Source organism: Dromaius novaehollandiae, chromosome 12 (assembly GCF_036370855.1).
Source record: "Dromaius novaehollandiae isolate bDroNov1 chromosome 12, bDroNov1.hap1, whole genome shotgun sequence".
Classification (NCBI taxonomy): domain Eukaryota; kingdom Metazoa; phylum Chordata; class Aves; order Casuariiformes; family Dromaiidae; genus Dromaius; species Dromaius novaehollandiae.
In genome coordinates, this window is record NC_088109.1 from 9,333,237 (window position 1) to 9,353,570 (window position 20,334).

At 40.8% G+C, this 20,334-nt stretch overlaps 1 protein-coding gene across 10 annotated transcripts in view; it reads right to left on the bottom strand.

Annotated features, from left to right (window-relative positions):
* Positions 1 to 20,334, bottom strand: part of WNK2 (WNK lysine deficient protein kinase 2) — a 127,079-nt gene that overhangs the window by 18,125 nt on the left and 88,620 nt on the right. For 8 of the 10 annotated variants that reach the window (XM_064518887.1, XM_064518885.1, XM_064518883.1 and 5 more), the window contains 13 exons: positions 19,780 to 19,945; positions 19,579 to 19,695; positions 19,255 to 19,422; positions 18,995 to 19,040; positions 17,714 to 17,830; positions 15,503 to 16,587; positions 13,661 to 13,733; positions 11,681 to 11,736; positions 10,921 to 11,603; positions 9,621 to 9,835; positions 7,178 to 7,390; positions 6,191 to 6,289; positions 1,123 to 1,167 (listed from right to left, as the gene is read on the bottom strand). In XM_064518887.1, coding sequence (XP_064374957.1) covers positions 1,123 to 1,167; positions 6,191 to 6,289; positions 7,178 to 7,390; positions 9,621 to 9,835; positions 10,921 to 11,603; positions 11,681 to 11,736; positions 13,661 to 13,733; positions 15,503 to 16,587; positions 17,714 to 17,830; positions 18,995 to 19,040; positions 19,255 to 19,422; positions 19,579 to 19,695; positions 19,780 to 19,945 — 3,083 coding nt within the window. The remainder of the gene's footprint in view (positions 1 to 1,122; positions 1,168 to 6,190; positions 6,290 to 7,177; positions 7,391 to 9,620; positions 9,836 to 10,920; positions 11,604 to 11,680; positions 11,737 to 13,660; positions 13,734 to 15,502; positions 16,588 to 17,713; positions 17,831 to 18,994; positions 19,041 to 19,254; positions 19,423 to 19,578; positions 19,696 to 19,779; positions 19,946 to 20,334) is intronic. The other 2 variants (XM_064518881.1, XM_064518884.1) reach the window with 2 other exon arrangements.

Here is a 20,334-nt window from a genome sequence, read left to right on the forward strand (position 1 = left end):
TTACTTGCATGAGTTTACTGTCCTCCTGGAAAAGCTGAAGAAGTGTCACATCAGCTACAAGTACGGTTGGCCTATTATGCCTCAAAGGCTACAAAAAACTTACAGTCTCGCTCTATGCATTAAGAGCATTTACTCTGCCATCTTCATATTACTGAAAAAGATCAGGCCCGTGAATGTACAGAAGAAAGAGAAGAGAGGAGGACATAAGTGGGTGTGCTAGTTTCTGACACACAGATTTGGTATAGACAGACAGAAAGAGCATTGACAGATTTAATGTGCTCACATATTTTTAGAACAACTAGAAAAATATCTGTCCTATTCACGCATTGGTACCTACAAGTCTGACACAGCAAGATTAGCAATAAGCAGCAACTGGAGGTGCATGAACTCAACCTCAGCAGAAAATATAAAGCAACTTACTTATTTAACAAACATATTTGATATATCTAAATATTTTAAATAAAGACCATCTCTCCAAGCAAAAAGTTCATAGAACTGTAGTCAAATTATTTATATAAGCAAACAACACCAACATTCAAGTCTTTTTTCTGTTAATCAGTTTCCAGCCAAGAAACTCAGTAAACTTATTAGTCCTACAGTTACATAAAATATCTGAATAACCTTTAAATGATCATGCATTCAACCTGCAGTGTGCCTGCTAGTGAATCCTGCTCATTTCCTTTTCCTTTTTTGGGGGGAAATGGTCCAATGAGAAGACAAGTATTTTGACAAAAAAGCTCTTCAATTAGTGTTTAGCATTTCATGCATCTCAACAGGAACAAGATGATTCTAAGTTATGAATTCCTCCAGCTACAAAACTGCAGTCATGTAAAGCTGTGTATTTAACACCAGACATAACACTGATCCAGTTTTCTCGCCGCATGCGTGCACAGTCTCACACACAAAGAATACCACAACTGTCTTGCAGCATGCGTGGTTCCCGAAACATCACAGCACATGCATTATTATGAAGGAATCCTAATTTATATAGTCTATTTTCATATCTGTACAAGTGCACCAGCTCTATTTATTAAACAACTAGCTTTTAGTAAAAATAAACAACGCCCCCCAAACATCCCATGCCATGAAGGAAATACTGAGAAACAAAAAAGGGATAGTTACTACTACTGTGATCTTTGCCTAGACATAGTCGTTTCAAGGTAGACCCTACAAGGTAAAACAATACAAGACACACAGAGTTAGGTAAGACTAAACACGACAAATCTGATGGACAAGCTTCTGTACTTTTAAGCAATCAAAAAGTAGTTATTATGCAAGAAAGGACAGACAAAGTCAGCAGTTCAGGTGAGAAAAGGAAGTCTAAATAACTGGACAGCTCAAACCTTTATTAATGTGCAGCCATTCAGAAGCTTTAAAAAGTACAATAGCATGCCAAAAGCAAGGTCCCATGGCTTGAAGGTGCATTATTTTTTTTCCCCCAAATTGCCTTGGCTTCCTAATAGGAGATTTTGATTCCTACTCTATTTATGCAGGAAATGATGTCAATTCAGTTTGTGATAGGAGGCCAAAAATGCTTTCAGGAACAAGTCAAGCTAGTCTGGCTGCAAAGACAAACTGTAAAACGACCCCAAAAGTCCTGTTTTACAAGTCCAAAAAGATACATTGTTCTGCAGGTCTGAGGCCAATTTTTTTTTCAAACATTTTATTAGTAGGATTTGTGTCTAAATGTGAGATTCTGAACTTAAATTAATAGCAACCATGAACGAGTTTCCCTTATGTCCTGTCCAAGTGCAGGAAGATAATCCAGCAGAGTAGCTGAGTTTTCATTTAACCAAACTACGTGGTTTTTCATTATCTTGTTACATCTTTCATCGTTCGTTTAGGTATTCAGTTGGATAGACAGTATCTACAGTGCCAGCAGTGTACAGAGCGCCCTATTTGACTGTCAGATCTTGCCAGACATGAGCACCATTTGCTATTTGAGTGCCAAATTTCCTGAAAGGTATTTTGGACTTGGGTAAGAAGAATATCATTATGGTATGGGAGGAGATGAACATCTGGCATGGGGCATGGCAAGTTTATTGTGAAGAAGCGCTTGAACACATGAGCAAAAATCAGAGGGCTGGGCAAAAAACAAAATACAAAATGTATGTGCTTTTCCTGTATGGTAAACTGGTGTTAATATACTGTGCTACTGTGCCAGAAATGCAGCTTTAAACTCAGAGATTTCAGGTCCACGTTGACAGAGGCTCTGAATGAGTCTTCAAAGCAGAAAGGAGACATCACTCAGAGACTGAAGAAAATAGAGGAAAGGGGGGGAAAAAGGGAGAAAAATGTTTGTGTTTTGATATAGGTGGCATGAGGAGGAACAGAAAGATTGCTTTGAAAGATTTTTCTTATTATTTCATAAATATTTTAATGAAGTTGTCTATTCTGTGAAAATCAAAAGGACATCACTACAGTAATGTCTTACGCAAGTACGACCCAAAGTTTAGTCAACTCAAAGCCTACAATATGACAAATACAAGTCACATCCACGAGTGAACAATGTGTTGTGTTTTTTATATAGTTTTCTTGCATTTTTTCCTCAGTCATACCTTACTTTGCCTATTTCTAGAAGTAAGCTAGCAACTCCCACTATAGCTACATCAGGGTAGTAATACTAGACTGCTATTTTCTTAACTGACCTGCAGCAGTCTGCATGCAGCAATTGGTAGTTTTGGCACTATATGCATGCAAATGAAAAGCAACTGCCTGCAAAAAATAAAAGCAGGTAGCTGACTGCTGTACATCCTCAAAGGCACGTAGAAAAGTTTAATCACCAACCCCTTCCCGTCCTGAAAACCAAGTTACAAGCATATATGCACTTTGGATGCCAACTCCAGCATAGGGAGCCAGGGAACAATAACCCTGGTCACCTTTGCAAAGCAGCCACACGAAGGCAGCCTACTTTAGTAAAAATACTATGGAAGGATCAGTGGCCAAGAGGAGAGCTATTTCTTCCAAACTATATCACTCCAGCATTTTGCTTGGGAAATGACAAACATTATCTACATGGCAATATTGCCTAAAGTGGAGGCTGACAATCATCAGCTAAGATTTTTTTTTTTTGATTTCAATTAAAAAATGCACTTTACCATAAAGGCAAACCAAATCACCACATTAACTGTATTACTTCCAACAAAAGGTGTTTAAGAGTTGAGAGGCTACAGCGATGGACCATAAGTAATTAAGATTTGAAATCTAAGACTGTAATAGTTAAGCAGAGTGTTTTACCTCTGATTCCATATTTCATGTCTGACAAATTATGTAGCTATTCTATCTTACAGGACAAAAAAATCCATTGTCCCATATTTGTACTCTAACAAGCTGCCAAAAAGCTTGAAAGCTAAAATAAAACTGAAATTGCAATAAATTGTTAGACCATTTCCATAATCATGTATTCACATACAATAAATTAATTACTTCAGAACTGACAAAAATGGCTTGACATCAGATTACAAGTCTAAGCCAAATGGAGCTCCTGAAAATGTCAGTTATAACTAGTGCGAAATCTTGCCTAAGGTGCCCTTGCAGTTTAGCGAGTGGAAGGAGCTCAGGCAAAAATGATGCTGGATCCCATCAAGACCTTTTATTCCATGAAAAAGGCAAAGGAAAAATCAGCATTGGACCTGGGGATTGTCAAAAAGCAGTTGTGGGAGAACACTGTGAAAGCGCTCAAGTTTGATAGGTCTGGTAAACCAGGAAAGATATAGGAAAATCTGTCTTTAAAGCAACTGATTTTTTTTTTTTTTTTTTTTACTAAGAGAGAAGGTGCTAATTTGCCTGCTAAGACCCTACGCGCCTCACTGGGATTTCCAGCCCCCCCAAAGCACTGTTTGTCCCGAACCAGCCGTACGGATCCGGAGCAGTTCTGACAACCGAGCTCAGCTTTTCCCAGCACCTCTCCAAAGGAAACCGCGACTCGTGGCAGAGACCCGGGACGGGACTGAACTGCCGAGATTCGCCAAAGAGCTGCCGTGAGCTACCTGCCTTGGGAAGCCGGGTCCCGGCCCCGTGCCCAGCCTTCACCACCACCTGGCCCCAGAGCAGGCGCCCCCGAGAAAAGAACCGGCCGGCGTTCCCGTCCCCGCCGTTACCGGTGCCGCTGCTCCCACGGCCAGCGCTGCTCCGCTCCTGCCAGCCCCAACTGCTCCGTGCCCGCCGCCTCCGCAGCCTCTCGCACCTCGCGCAAAAATGACCTAAAATAACTGGCGATCCCCATCGAAACCAGCCTCACGCGGACAACTGTCTCGCGGCTCCAGTGATAGACGCTGCTTTAAACGACGCCGCGCTCCCCGCACTGGCGGGATCTTGGGCGGCTGCGTCAGCACTAGGGGCCTGCACCTCTGCCCTGGTCCCCGACGGCTCGGGGACGGGGAGCGCAAATCTCGTCTGCAAACACCTTGCCCAAAAGAAACAGAGAAGAGAGCGTATGGCCTGAGAACTGACACCAGTTAGTCGTGCTGAGTTATTTAGATGGGATGTATATTGAAATATTTACATATTCCCTTGGTTTCATTCACAATAACCAAGTACCCAAACATCTTTATTTGTTTATTTATTTTAACTCCCATCTCCCTGTCTTTTTACATCCTACTGAATAGTAATTTTGTGAAAGATGAATGCAATCACTTCTGGGAATTATATGTGCGGAGGAAGCAACTACTGTGTCCATTATAATACCAAATGGAAAAATCTGTGCATTGAGAATTCCTCTCAGGTTCTCAGAGAAATCCCTGACTGCAAAATTGTCTCAAGGCTTCAGCGGCTGTTAAAAACTTGCATGATAAGTTTAGTACACTGAGCAGTAAAAATCAGTCTTCAGGAACCTGGGTGCCTGGAATTTTGGAGACCTCAAAACAAAAAAATTTTTTTTAATATTGTTTATTTATAAAATAGAAGGAATATATTTGAGTGGTCTTGTGCCTTTGATCTGTATCACTTGGATAATGATGAGCAATGTATAACTCCAATGGGAGATCTGATATTAATGCAAATAAACACTTAATTAACCAAACATTTCGTCAAGAACATTAGCCTCACTAACGTTATATGTAAGTGGCCTATAGTACCTGTTCAGCACAACATATCTTTATTGTACAAGCAAAATCTGTTTGCCTAAAAAGCAGCATATAGGATTAGGAAAAAAGTGTCTGCATTTTTTAATTTAATAGCTTTATATAGTTTGGGTGAATTGCCAATTACTTTGAAAATCATAGAAATAAGGTACAAATAGCAGGTGCACAATTACTTAAAATAAAAAGTACTGGATCCTAGCTATCCGTTTTGAAGTATCATATAAAAATCTGATATCACTTTTTACTTCTTTATGTTTTGATGAACTGCTAATTGACTTCATCTCTGAGGTCACATAAGGTCATAAGAAAATAAACTGAGTGTAGTACTTCAGCCAGATCAATTTAGACAAAAAAGTTGATGGCACTCTCCTTTGGAGTAACCAGATCTTCCCACTACTTACAAGTGCATTAAGAAGAGCTCACTTAGCTAATTAAAATAAATGAATGGGGAAAAGCCCGCCTAGAAAACAGATTTTGAAAGAACTAGCTGGAGCACTATCGTCTCAGCATTTCCACATGCAAAGAGCAGGAAAAAAATTAAAGAAAATAGAGTGGATATAAACAGTACTGTATATTGTGTTAATACAGCCCTTGTATGGAAGTTATACCCTTCAGTGACCTTCTAGTATTGTATCAGCTTGCTACATGCATGTCTTCATAGTCCAAACATGTGTGAAAGAGACCATTCGTCTACAGAAGGATGGATTTCTTTTTGTTGTCGCTGGAACTGGGACAGCAGACATGTATATTTGCCACATTGCAAATAAAAAAATTACTTCAACATAAATCACATAAAGTACAAAAGCTTTGATAAATCCAGGGTAAAATTTACCATAAGGCTATATAATAAATGATGAGATCTTCCACACATGCTTTTGGTGCCCAGCATGAGCCAAAAGCAGTGCAAAAAAAGCTTTCATATGAAAAATTAATATAAATAAGGTGTGTTCATGATGATTACTTAAAAGAAAGAAATATAAAAAGAAAGAAAAGATGGTTCAGAAAAAGGGGCATCCTGCCAAACATATTAGAGATATAAAATATGAACTTGGAAAAAGGTGGTAAAAGAAAGATGAACTGTGATAAAATACAAAAGAACAAATACAAACAGATGGACAAAGACACAGGTCCACTGAGGAATCTGGTACGAGGTTTGCTACTAGATTTATAGGTCACTCTCTCAGACGTTTGGTGGAAAACCGTCCAGCCTGCAAATGAATATAAAGGGAAGAAAACAAAGACACTTATAAAGTACAGGTAGCTGTGATCAGATGTCCTATACCATCAGTCAAATCAGCTTTGTTAGTTAAACATCCACATCTCCATTTTAACTTTGCCAAAGAGGAGTAAGTTAATTGACCATAGACATAGGATGCAATAACAGCAGAAGAGGACAGATAGATATTTTGCAGATTAGTTTGGCAGGATGTGCAATGAGAGGAAGGTATTTTAATCATCATTATAACTTCCAATACATGTGGCAACAAGATCAGTCAAAGCCTGCGGAGGTGTGCACTGCACAGAAGTATCAGAAGTCAGGCCTGGGGCATGCAGCCCATCTACCACTCTCCAGGCATTTACCTGGGATACTAAGGTCATGCATGACCTTAACCCCTTAAATAATGCAAACATAACTTGGTCCTCAGCAATTTTCCGTACCCCAGATGGACTGATACTTTAGAGTGAGGAACTCTGGGTCTACCAATATCAAGGGGCTAAGAAAAAAGCAAAATGAACCAAAGGAAACAATCTCCTGTCCTTCTACCTTCCCCCCACCCGCAAATCCAGAAGGCAGACTCCAGAAAAGATGTCAGTGTAAAGTCACTGCTGCCAAAAATAAAGTGCATTTCCTTCCTAAAAACTAGTATGCTTTCTTAAGTGTTGACCCTTAACGTTTTGTAAAATACTTTATTTTGTTCTTCTGACAATACTGCAACGATATTTTTAAAGATAAGCGAGTACTTTGGGCTGCCAAAGGCTCATGTTTTTATATTGCTAGAAGTGAAATCCACTCCTAAAAGTTTAAGCATAAGGGAACCAAACTAATTTTAGCATGTGCTGGAAGACATGCTGAACAGTTGGTATGAAAAAATCACCTTGGCCAGAGCTCGCATTCACGTCTCCTCCTTCAGGGCCTAAGCCGGAGCAGATGTCCGAAGACAAAGAGGCTTTGACAGAGCATGGCTGCTGTGTCTGAACCGACTTCCCAAACGTGGCCGATGTAGAAGTTACTGCTGTTGTTTCGGGAGATCCAGATTGAGTTTTAGTTGTTTCTCTGTGGGGAGAGTCTTTAGCGTCTGACATATTACCTGAAAGAACAAAAACAAAAAACATGCATGCAATGGCAAATGCTGGGAAGATATTGAAGAAAATCACTGCCTAAAAATAATCATTAATTTTCCACTACAAGGAGCAACAGTTTAAAATTCTCAAGTAGAAGCGTAGACTTTAAGGGTAACCTACATCAGAAAATAATGTACACATACTGTCATTGATCCAGATTCTCAAAGAAGCTTATGGAGTAAATCTTTTTTTTATATGGTTTTTCTGCTTTTTTTCAGAAAGACTGAGCTGGGAACTCAGAAAGAGCACTGTTTAAAAAGAGCGAGATTTGCAGACGTGCCTTACGGGGACAATGAAGGTACAGAACGGCTGAGCAGACTAAGTAGGGTCGCACTCAGATGTCTAAAGTGAATAGAAGCAAATAAAAAGTTGCTGCAAAGACAATCAGAAGTTTTTCTTTATCTGTACTAGCTATATAGTTATATATAGATAAAGAAATAAACATATCTATACATAAATATCTGTATCGATACATCTATCTGTATATCGCAGGTTAACAGGTTTTAACATCAAAGTAATTCTGGAATTTATTCGCAATATGGATGATTATCAGCAAAGATTAACTAACAATGGGAATGCCAATTAGTGCACATCAATAACCATATCACAGATTGTCTGTCCTCGACCCCAGACAAAGGTTCTAGAAAAGCCAGAACTGCAGGAATCTAAGTAGTCAAGAACAAGTGAGACCCAGGCACGAATACAGACTCTCAGAGACAACGTGAACTTTACACAATGCCTCAAAAAATTGAGAAATAACACAAAGAAAACACATGAAGGAAAGCATGCACCAACGAAGCACTCTGATGGAGCAGATTTCTGTCCTCTAACTAAAGGTGACTATGGAAACACAGCAGAGAGGCAGGACACTTTATGCAGGGACAAGCTTGATCTGTTCAGAAATGAAGGTAACGTGTAAGTATGAGCTAAGACAGATCTGCGAGTGGAGACAGATAAGAGTGTTGTGAGTAGACAGAAGGGAAAAGGCTAGAGACAACCCAAGAACAAACTAGAAAATAGATGGACGTAGGATTAGAGACATTCAGAGTATCTTGGCACAAGGAAAGGAGGTAAAACCTGTGGAAGACAGCCAAGCTGTAGCTAAAAACATATGAAACAAGAAAAATCTGCTCTCTTATTAATTTCAATGACATTATCAAAAATAAAAATCGCACGTAGTGAATTAGGCTATTTTTCTTAATGTGACTAATGGTATCACTTATTATGTTAGTTATACATTCAAAAATTATTCCAGTGCCATTCTGAGTTTTCATTTAATTGCTTGAATATTGCTTCTGTTTCTATATGAAAGAATATTGAGATTCGAGGTTTCCCACAGAATATCTTGCCTCTCAATTTCTTTGCTTTCCTATCTTAATTGAAATTCTTAAACGCAAAACCTCTTAACCCTCCCTGTCTATAATTAAGACTGATATAATGAAATTTTAAGTGGCTCTATGATGCAGTGGCTTTGAAAACAAGACCTACCAGATTTGAAATACAAGGTTAATGTTGGGAATGCTACTACTCTTCTAAATAACAGAATGAACTAAGCTGAAAAAAAATATTCACATCTATTCTACATCCTGCAGAACTAGGCACTGGGGTTTATCAAGGTTTCCCATGTGAATTGCATCTTCATACTTTCCAAACAGATGACTCAAGACTGTTATACTGTTGGAGAATATTTGAAAAAATCTCAAAGCACTTCTGATAGTCAAAGCATCCATCACCACTTTGGAACTGCTTTTACTCCCATCCTTGGGGGGAGGACACAGAGCAAATGCAACCCAATCTTATTTACAGGACACCTTTTAGGAATAATAAACAACAACAAGATACAGCACACAATCAATATGGAATTGCAGTACCTAAGAAGTGAATACAAATATCAATAAATTGCATTTGGAGGAAGGATGAGAAAATGTAAACAGGCTGTATTCCAAATTAAAGTGGGATGCTGTTTCCCTGCCAAGCATTATAACTGATGCAGAGAAGATATGGATCAGCACTAGGCAGCTGTAACAAGATGGTCTCACAGGAAGCCCACTTCAAACACAGTCCACAATATGCAAACTTGAGTCACAGGAATAAAAACAATAAAGATTCAGTACCTTTCCTGCAGTCCTTGCAGTTACACAGCAGAACCACAACATACAAACAACAGGGGTAGGGAAAGCAACCTAATGTACCTACTTGTGCTTGATGTTCCACTCCTGAGCTGCTGAACCAGAGGGTTTAATAGTTTTCCACCTTTCAATTTATTTTTGCTGGTTCTTCGGCGACGGCCACTTGGTGGGGCTGAGTGCAGAAAGCCCAGGTTGGGAGGAAGGGGTTTCCCTAACCGAAGGTACAGAGCCTCTATCTCGTTCTTCTGTTGAGTCTGAAGTTCAGCAATTTCTTTCATATGTCTAAATTAAAAAAAAAAAAGAAGAAATAAAAGCACAAAAAACTTCTGCTAGCAGTGTATTTGATAAAGCACCACATTGTGATGGTATAGTTAGCTATAAAAAGAAACAAAACATTCTTCGGTTACACAGCAAGTCACTGCTCACCCAAGAGCATGCACAGCTATAGCAATTTATAACAATGGGTTTGGAGGAGCTCAGCATGAGGAAAACCAAATGTGCTTCCGCAGAATGGCACTAGAACATGGATCATCACCTTATGCATAATGCAGAGTGAACAGTGCCATAAAGTCAATTTAAAACCAGAACTATAATAATGCAAAAACAGATGCATCATCTGTTTTCAGTAAAACCATTACCTAAATTAAAGTTTGACATTTTGGTAAGACTGCAGTCTAATGCTAGTTTCTACTCATCATGTGCGAGGAAAGAAAGAACTGTTCAAATCTCTAAAAACCTAGCTCTTGGGACCAGCAGCATGATGGGCTCCTGCCAGGCTCACCCAGTCTAGCTCTGAGGCTGGGCAGAGGAGACAGGGCAGCACCCTGAGACCTGGTGTGAGGTGAAGTGAGGGGTTTAATCTAGCATCTGTAAAGCAGGCATCTACTTTAAAAATGACTCCAGGAACAGAGATGGGTCTGTAGGTCTGACAGTTTAAAGCACTCTTGCAGAGAAGAACAAGAAAGGACACTGGTACAGCTGTCTACGCACATGTAAAATCCAAATTATTTTTACACAGACTTAAATAGCATCCAGATTGGAACCTAATACTATATATGAACATACAACAAGTGTTAAGGCTTGCTACCCAATCAACATACTTTTCAGTAAGGAAACTGAGAGTGCAACTAAATTGGTTATCAAAAAAAGCTATTTTTGATTCTACTTATAAAAGGAATCAAGGAATAAAATTATGCATAAAATAATGCAGTGTGACATTTAGGGGAAGGTCCTAGTGCTGTTTAATTTTCCCAGCACCTATTTACTCAGTATTGCTATTAAAACACGCATTCACTTAGCATATGCGGAGATGCTGCGTAGGTATCTTAACACAAGCTATCCCAGCACTGTCCACAAATCCAACATACTTTTCTCTCAGATTCTGCAATTCTTTCTTCATGTCTGCATCTTCGAATTCTGAATCATTGTCACTGCTCATGTACGACGACTGCGAGTGGAAGGATGTTATGTTGATGGTAGGAATTTTTGTTCCCTGACCGTTAGGTGAATCAAGGCCTTGTAAGCCAGGTTTTCCAGATCTTTGCAGAAAAGCAGCTGCTTTTTTAATTAAGTCAGTGGCCGCACTACTGCTCGGTGGGGATGGCTGAGCAGCAACAGGCTGCCTGCGGAAAGACTCATCAGCAGAATCGCTTGAACCCTGGTCACAGAGGACGTCGACAGAAGAGGCTGTCTGCACGCGTCGGACAGCCGCCTTCAGGTCAGGGCTGGAAGGCAGCTCATCCAAATAGACGTCTGGGGGTGCGGAGAACCTTAAGCAGTGTGGTGATGCTAAAGTTAATTCATCTTGTGTGCTGATTACTGAAAACCTGCCAATAGTTTTGGCTGGTGTACTGCTATCATGAGTTTCAGCCTGTTTTCCATAGGAACCGGAGTCTAGAGAGGCATCCCTTTGAAGGTTATTTATCATCCCATCTGCTGTAGATATCTGCATTAAATTATCTGTGTGTGCAGATGAAGCTGTGGTCTTTGCCTTCTCATTTCTTTTAGAAGTTTCCATCTGCTTAGCCATGCTTGATGATGCAGATGCAACCTGGAGAAAATAACGGAGATTAATTTTGATAGTAACTATAACAATCAAACACAAAACTGCTCATAGTTTCTGGTTACCTGAGGGAGACCTTTCGCTGTAGCAGCAGGAGCTGAAATGATGCTTGTAGCTGAACCTGTTTTATAAGTTGGGGAAAAAAAAATCACATGTAGAAAAAAGCCAATATGTTTATTCTGGTAAACTGTAGTGCAATAAAGCGTAGCACTGAAGAATTATTTAAATATCAAGTCGCTGTAATACAGGATCTAGGAAACTGGGTTTTTTAAATGCGGTACACAATAATGATAACACAAAATATCCACAAGAAGGCACTCTGCTCAGTCTACTGATTCGGGCAATCCAAATAATAGTTGGAGAGGGAAATTTTATTAGCAGACTGGAAAATTTTAGGGAGAAAAACGGAAGGAGAATGATATCTGCATGGTACATTGGGTTCACATTACTAAGGTATTCTTGATGTCTGAAAAAAAATTGCACTAAGATATTCATGCACATAAAATGCTGCAGCTGACCACAAACGGACTGTTATTTCACGCCTTTCACTTGACAGTTACCTACACCAACAATTTAACGTGCCTGGAATGAAGCTAAACACCACACTGCTAAAAGCAGAAATTACAAGCTCAAAAGATGACCGCTTGGACCACAAAAGCACATGTGAAGCAAAATGTAATTGGCAATGTTCAAGACGACATTATTTAACAAACCGGACACTGTTTTTGAAGTCAAACCAATAAATGCAAGCTTTTCGGAAAGCTGTTTTCTTATGGCACATTACACAGAGTGAACATAAGGTAAAAATCTGTCACTTCATAGTTCTGGAACGGTGAAATATGTTAACTGATTTATGGCATCTAAGCCACATTATTTTAATGCAGAGTGCTACATTTTACTTACGTATTTTCTTCTTTTAGTGAGACAAACGAATGTGAAAAACCCACGCAGAGTTTTCCTTTCATATTGGCTTAAAAGCAGTGGACTCCAATGACACAAGTGCCTTTTTGACAATTTACACCATTTAAGGCCCCTTATTTCTCCTGCAAAAATTATATTTCTGTGCAGTTTGAAGGAGGCAGAGAACTAGCCTCAACTCCGCAAGGCCAGTCAGATTCTGCAGGCTGCCCTGATTACCAAGAATAATGTCAGGCAAAAGAGCTGCAGAAAAAGCAGGTTTTCCCAAAACAAAGCAGGACATCACACGCCCTTGACAAGGGACAGACTAAGTGTACTTGTAGTTCAGCCTTGGACCAGAGTAGCCTCTCAAAGAGGACCAGCAAAGGCAGAGCTCAGCTGTGCGAGCGAGCCCACTGCATGCTCCCGGCAACTCTGCTTTTGGGACAGACCAGTTTGAGGTACACACGCGCAAGAACGATCTGCGTTGTCGCAGAAACCTGGTATCCAGCTTTGCCATGCCAGCCTTAAAGAAATGATAGCCTCGCACAGGACAGCAGCAGCAGAGCTGCACGTTCCTCAACCCTTAAAACTTCGACGAGTTACACGACAGGTAGGAGGGTTCATTACCCATCCTAAATAGTTCCTTATGATGGCTCCAACTACGTTATTGTGGAAAGTGCCATCGTTATCTACAAGCACTGTAAGAAAAGTATTGTTCACTAGTTCTCCTGGGGACTCTCCTGAAAATCCCGCAGGCTTGCCCTGGAGGGGCTACCCCCAATCACGTTATTTCTGTCAATTCCTTTTTTACGCAGTTTGGGAAATCCAAGCAACTCTCTGCTCAGGCTTTTTAATGGCACCGGAAATCTGCTATTCAAAGTGTAGCAGACCATGTGACTACCCCATACCTAACACCATGGAAATACATATATTACTTGTTCATGGTTTAAAATAAATTTGCCTGTGAGGTAGTTTATTTCTGGTAATCTTGACAAAAGTGAGAGATTTAACATTTGTTATATGACAACAGGTTCACAAACACACTGTAGTGAACCAGAAGGGTGAGCAGAAAGGGGGCACGGGAGAAGAGGAGCATGCACTAGTGCAGACATCTCATTACAGTTAATCATTAAAACTAGTGTTACCTTTTCTGCTTGCTGACCCACCTCTTGCTTCTGAGGAATCAACAGCGGCGCCAGCGACCCCAGACTTTTCGAACTTTCAGTAAAAGGAAATAAGAAAATGAATTTCAGTCTCACATGCACAAAGCAGGAAGCCAACGCATTCTCACTCTCTCTCTGCAATCGCACGATGTGGGATATGAAACACTAACAGTGCTTGTGGAGCTTGCCTCAGTTTTTCCTTCAACTCTTCCATTTTTTTCTCCCTTGGAACGCAAAAGAGGTGGCAGTGTCACAGAGGGGACGACTGCAGCCTACGCTATTGAAAAACAGGCCCTGAATTATGTATTCCAATTTTGATTTTTGTTTTGCTTTTCCAGACAGACTCTACACTTTAATGCTCATTTCTTCAGAAATTCTATGTATCTCTTTTCTTCTTGGCACAAGTTTTAACAGGACAAATTCAAATTACTGCAAAGACATAACACCTTTCATAGCAAAAGAATTTTAACTGTTCTAAAAAGTCATTTATCATTACAAGCAACATGCTCTAATCATTCACTGAAGTGCTGCCATCTCTCCAGTGAAATACTGCATCTTTCAAGAAGTTTATACAGTTTATCCAGCTGACACTACATGCAACAGCTTCATCCTTGGTACTGCTGAGATAACCATCTTCAGAAATGCTACTTTTCAAGTAAGGTATACATTGATCTTCTAGCAGAAAGTGCTGCAAAATTTCTGATTTCATAAATTCAGCATTTTGTCTAAAAGACTGCAACGCAGGACTGCATTTAAGACAGAGTCAATAATGACCTAAGCCACCTGCTCCAGGAAAAAAGCTCAGCTTTCCTTTGAGGCCCCCCAGTGAAGTCTTACTCTGTTAAGTTCACGGGAAGACAAAAGAAATCATTCCTGGAAGCAGAACAAGCTTCTGCCTATAGTGTGTCTCATTTTAGCTGTAGCATTTGAACAAAGCAAAAGCTCTCGATGTGCTTATTTTATTCAGACCGACTTAGGACCAGGTATTGTGATCTGTGCCATTAACTTATATAGAGAATTGCTATGGAAGCATAGAAATCTCATTTTTTTACTACTGTAGTTCACTTTCAAAGTGACAATATAGGCCAGGTTTGGAGCCTAAAATATTTCAGCAACCTACTACGTATTCTAAAATTAGTTATAAATGCACAATAGGCAATTAGACATTATTGCTAACAATGTGATAATCAGTACTAAGCACAACTATTCATAGGTTATAGTCTGTCTTTAAAGGAGTTCTGTATAACTACTGTATTCTATCTCACCTACAAACGTGACATGTTTTTTAACAGCTTGACTGCTGCTATTTGAATTTGCTGCGGTGTGATGAAGGGGTGAAGACTAGCCAACTGCACACATGAACAAGCAATAGAAGATACAATGTCAGAGCCAGTGATCAGCCCAACACTACCTTCTTCATCAAAACTTGGAAAGAATACACTCCCTGAAGCCTTTTAAATTATTAAACTACAAAAAATTTTCACATCTCTGCCTTCTTTACAAAACAAATAGAAGAAAAGGAGAATGAATTAAAATATTATACTGCTTTTAAACTCAAAGGCAAAATTTAGCTTTCACTAGAAAGCGTTTCTGTAAAATGAGGCAGGATGCATCTGGCAAGGTAAGAATTAGGAAAACTTACATGCTGGAAAGCAGTCAGCACACAAAGGGTAATATACCAGGGAGCAGAAAAGTAGACTGTTTAGGGATGCAAGTAATCTACACATCTCCTACCACAGCCTCTTTGATCCTTAACTCTGCTCTGGTGCTGTCCATATCAGCTGCACTTAGGGGTGTAAAGGGCAGAGTCACTGGAGGACTAACCGGGATGGGGCAAGGTGAGATCTCTGATGGCACGAGTGACACAAATTGACTCTCAGCAGCTTTCACTTCCTGGCAGGTATCTGCAGCTTTAGGGGCTGGTTCTCTTAAACCCAACACCAGCGTGGGAATTTGATCTTCTGTAAGAGGCGGCAGGTTAAACTCGTTGTCCCCCTGTTCTAATGGGACAAAACTGTCTGGAGTTCCTGCTGATGCAGAAGAAGTTGGAACATATTCCTGGTAAAGTAAATTGCGTAACTTCTCATCGAGGCTTTTTATCGTGTTGTCAACAAAGTCTACCCTGGGCGGTCCTTCTCCGTCCGACTCCGCGGTGCAGGGCGGCTGCTGCGGCAGCAGCCCGATGCCCATGCCAGAGCAGGTGACCGGCTGGCTCTGAGACAGCAGCATGTGCTGCTGGGATGCCACCACCGACGCCTGAGTGGGACTCTGCAGCTGAGACCCTGCCAGGTTGAAGGAGTCGGCTGCAAGAGCTGCAGGGAACACATGGTTCACGAAGGGGGGCTGCATCGCCCCGGGCTGGCCGGCCTCGGGCAAGTGGGGGACTTGCGCTGCAGGCTGCCGCTCCAGAACGACGTTATCCGGGAGCGCAGGGAGCGGGCAGAGCTCTGCCGCCTTCGCGGGGACTGGCGGGGCCGGTTTGGGTGGCCCGACGCTGCAGCAGGCTATTTCCACGTCGGGCATGCACAGGCCCTCGTCCGCCTGCGGCTGCGCGTGCTGCGGGGGCAGCTGGGCATCGGGGGGCTCCTCCAGCAGGGCCGCGCGGAGGGCCAAAGCGCCGGGCGGAGCAGGCACCGCCGCCTTGAGCGGGGAATACTCCAGCTGACCTCCGGTAGCCGCCGCCTGCTCGAGGATGTTGGGAGCAGGTGCCGGCAGTGCTGGAGCGGGAAAATCCGCCTGGCTCTGTAAGGCGGCCGAGGACGCTGCAGCAGGAACCTGCGCCAGGGACGGAGCGGCGCCAACGGGGCTGTCGCATACGCTCGCTTGAAGAGGAAGCTGCTGACAAGGTAAGACACCAGGCGTATCTGTCATCGCAGGGTTCGCCGGCTGATCATCTGGCTGCTCCAGGTCTAGAAGGCATACGAGCATCAGCTTAACTTTTTGCGAGCCAAACGGAGTGAAACACAGCAACTGCAAGACTTCCTGGCTCATTTTAACCACAGCAAGACTTATGTCCAGCCTTAACTGATTAGGGTTTCCTCTCAGAAAAATCACCAATATATAGTTAAATTAAAACATTAAATTGCAGACTATGCAAAAATATTTCACTGAAAAGACATTGCTTATTGAAACAGCAGTGACCACAGCTTGAGCTGCCCGACAGCGTAGGGTACAGTTTTAAAATACAGGGACTTCTCTATAACTCAAACATTCCCAATTTTGCTCAATACCATACACTCACTTAAAATGCCTGACTCAGATTTGACATGAAAGAGATCTGCACTCATTTCGAGTAGTAACCGTTATATAACGAATAAGAATTTCACTTATAAATTACTCTGTTTCAACACTTCAGCGTAAACAGCAAGGCCTGGATTCCTCAAATTAGGTGAAGTCCCTAGCATGCAAGACCACTTGTAAAATAAATACAGTAAGGTCTAGGCCTCATGAAGCATATTGGTTTTTTGGATAAGGATGAGGTACTTTTCTGGATCTCAGGAGCTTTCTGTCATCAACTTCAAACTAGCAGCTGATAGGTGCAGCCCAAAGCCAAGGCAGACCTAGGGTAGGATTTCTTCCTGCCTTCCTCCACCCACCATAGCTTTCTAAGACAATGATGGCAGCAAAGAGGATTTTTTCTTTTTGCTAGCTTATTAAGCAATTACCTGAGAATTACAAAAGGATTTTTAGAAGCAAAAAGTTACTGCAGTTACTGCAGCAGCCTTTTTTGCCATAAAGCATGAACTATTAGTTACCAACTAAATATCAGGTAGTAGTATAGTAATAAACTGCCATAGCACAGAACTGGTAGATTGCAGCCCTCTGGAATCAAAATAACACTGAAGTGCCACTATAAGCATGTCTTCCTGCCATTATTAGGTAATTTATTGAATATTGCTACCCAAAGATATTCTTCATTCTCTTCCTCTGCCTAACCAAAGTGAAACAATCGCAATAAAATCACAGGAGAAGAGAGATGACAGAGCAACTTCTAAAAAAAAGATATTTTCTGAAAAATGTGAAGTTCATAAATACCTGGGCCTTCAGACTGCTGTGTACTCTGAGGAACTGGTGGAGAAAATTCTGGTGCATCAGTAGTAGGATTTTCCACAACAGGACATATAATAAACCATCTTTTTCCAGTATGCAAGACTAGAGATGAAAATAAAATGTTAACACAATAGTTTATACGCAATCCAGATCACCTGTCAAAACCTAGTCTTAATTCCTACATTAAGAAAATCAGAATTTCTATAGTTTTAACAGAAATTAAAACAATGGCTCCTATTTGAGTGTCATTCCAGAGAAGTTGCCTTCTGGAAGGGGGATAGTGATGCATTCTGGTTCTGCCACATATTTTAAGTTGCTTGCAAACTAGTTCTCAAGTGCTCATACTTTTAGAAGGATAATAGTTACATACACGAAAATTTTATTGCAGGTACTGTAAACAGTTTTCTCACAACTGAAAAATTCATTAATTTTTTGAAGTTCATCCAACTTAACTTTTCTCTGTAGGAGGTGTTATAGCTACTATTTCCTTCCTGGCATATGTAAATGGCAAAATAGAACTATACACACTTTGTAGCCTCCATTAATATAAATATAAATGATGTGTTAAAACTGTGTGCTGAGAAAATTATATGACTTTTATAGGCAACCCCTCCAGGTCTTTTGAGTTGAGAATCTAGTTTGGAAGGATCATCCAGTTTCTACACTTGCCAAAGAAGTTTTGATTTATTCTTCTTCCCCTATAGACATGAGGAAACACAAAGCACTATACTCAGCAATGTGAGTTTTCGAAACGATGCTTTCTCCAGCAGAAGTTTATGTCGTTCCACCAGCATACTAACGCAAAGTGCCTATTCCATTCCCTTCCATTTATCTGTAAAACCAGTAGATACACTTCGGTTCAGATGGCCAAGACTCGCTCTGGTAATACAGAGGTAGCTGAAACGTATCGGTTAGAAAATTCAATGAGATTACCTCAGAAATGCAATCTTTCAGCTCCCTTTTGCAAATGTAGTTATTGTTATGAAAAACGCGTATGCTTGCCTACACCTTTTCAACTTTTCCACCTTCCATTATCAGCTTGTGTGATTCAGCAGTTCCCTACACATCCCCACACGATAATTTCATCTGATTTAGGCCTGCAGTCCTTCCTGAAGGTTGCTAACAGCAACAGACACTGCTGTTACATCCCTAGATACGTTTCCAGTCACTGGTAACAGGTGGATGACTTCCTCCATATAGCAAACTTCTGCACAAACTTCTTCCTTAGAGCTCAAAATTAAGCTTGTGTTCAAAAGGCGCTTTTACCATTTTGTTGATACACAGGCGTCTTCACTTGAGACTGCCGCTTCTCCTATTAAAACACAAAAACAAGACAGAAGAACTAGTTGTCTTGGTATCAGTGCAAAAGCAGCATTGTTCCAAAGAACGGTCATGTTGCAAGCCTCAGCCGAGGAAAAGTATTACTCCTCTGGCTAAGAAACCTTTTATAATACAGGATGTAGAACTAATCTACACTAACTATATATCACAAAAAAAGGATTTAAACTCTATTTCACATTTCTTACCTCATTCACTTCCAGTCTGTCAGTATCTTGTTGGGGACTTGTCCCCTGATCAGAACTTCGTTCTCCTTCTGTATCTTCACTGAGCATATCCTCTGCTTTATCAATGATATCTTTCATTTGTTCAATAAATATCTCTTTTTCACTCTGCAATATGAATTCATTCTCTACCTATAAGTATACATAAAGAGCAAAACAATCATGTTGTGGTTAATGCTCAGTTCCACAGCTACCCAAAAGCTTGCAACAAGCGCACTTTGAGAACAAGTTGGCTGAAGCAATTCATTATGTTAAGAGACTTTGGGGAGCTGCATCACCAAGTCTTACCATGTAAGTAGCAATTTCCTCCGGTGCATCACCATCCAAATCAAACTTAAAAGTCACCATTTTGTGATTGTGTGTTTCAAGCTGACACTCCACCATCTTATCCCCTGTGTTACAGACCTGCAGGCAAAGATTAACAACGATCATTTCTGGCACCACCAAACTAACTCAAAAGTTACCCTCAGTCAAAGAGGCTGTACTTGCATTTAATATGGTCAGTTTTGGTCTGCTGGACTTTTCCTGGCGTGAACGAGCGCGGGTAGATTTCTTATGTTTCTTTGAAGGCTTTCCTTCTTGTTTTCCACTTCCTATCGCTCCTTCAAAGCTGTCACTCATTTCTTTACCTGAAGCAACATCTGGACTCATGTAGCTTTATAAGAGAAAGGAGAAAAAACAAACAAACAAGCAAAAACACCAACAGGATGGAGTTATACAAAGATAAGATACAAAAAAAACAGAGAATGCAAGAACACTGCATGTCTGTACTTCTGGCCCAAATTAGGGCCGCTACTGAAAGACGCTTGGTAAGGGAATAGAACTACTCCAAGTCGGGCACGTACTTTGGCTATCATGTCTAATCAGAAATGATCTATAAAGGTTTCTGTTAATAACAGTGAAAGTCCTGTCACTTGCAATACATCACTACATTCCCCGATCCCTTTTCTTCAGCGATCCTTAAAGTCCCTCTCCCAACTGCAAGGATTCCTTCCTATTTTTCTAAGCTTCAGTTTTCCCAATTCCCATCTGTTCACTCTCACA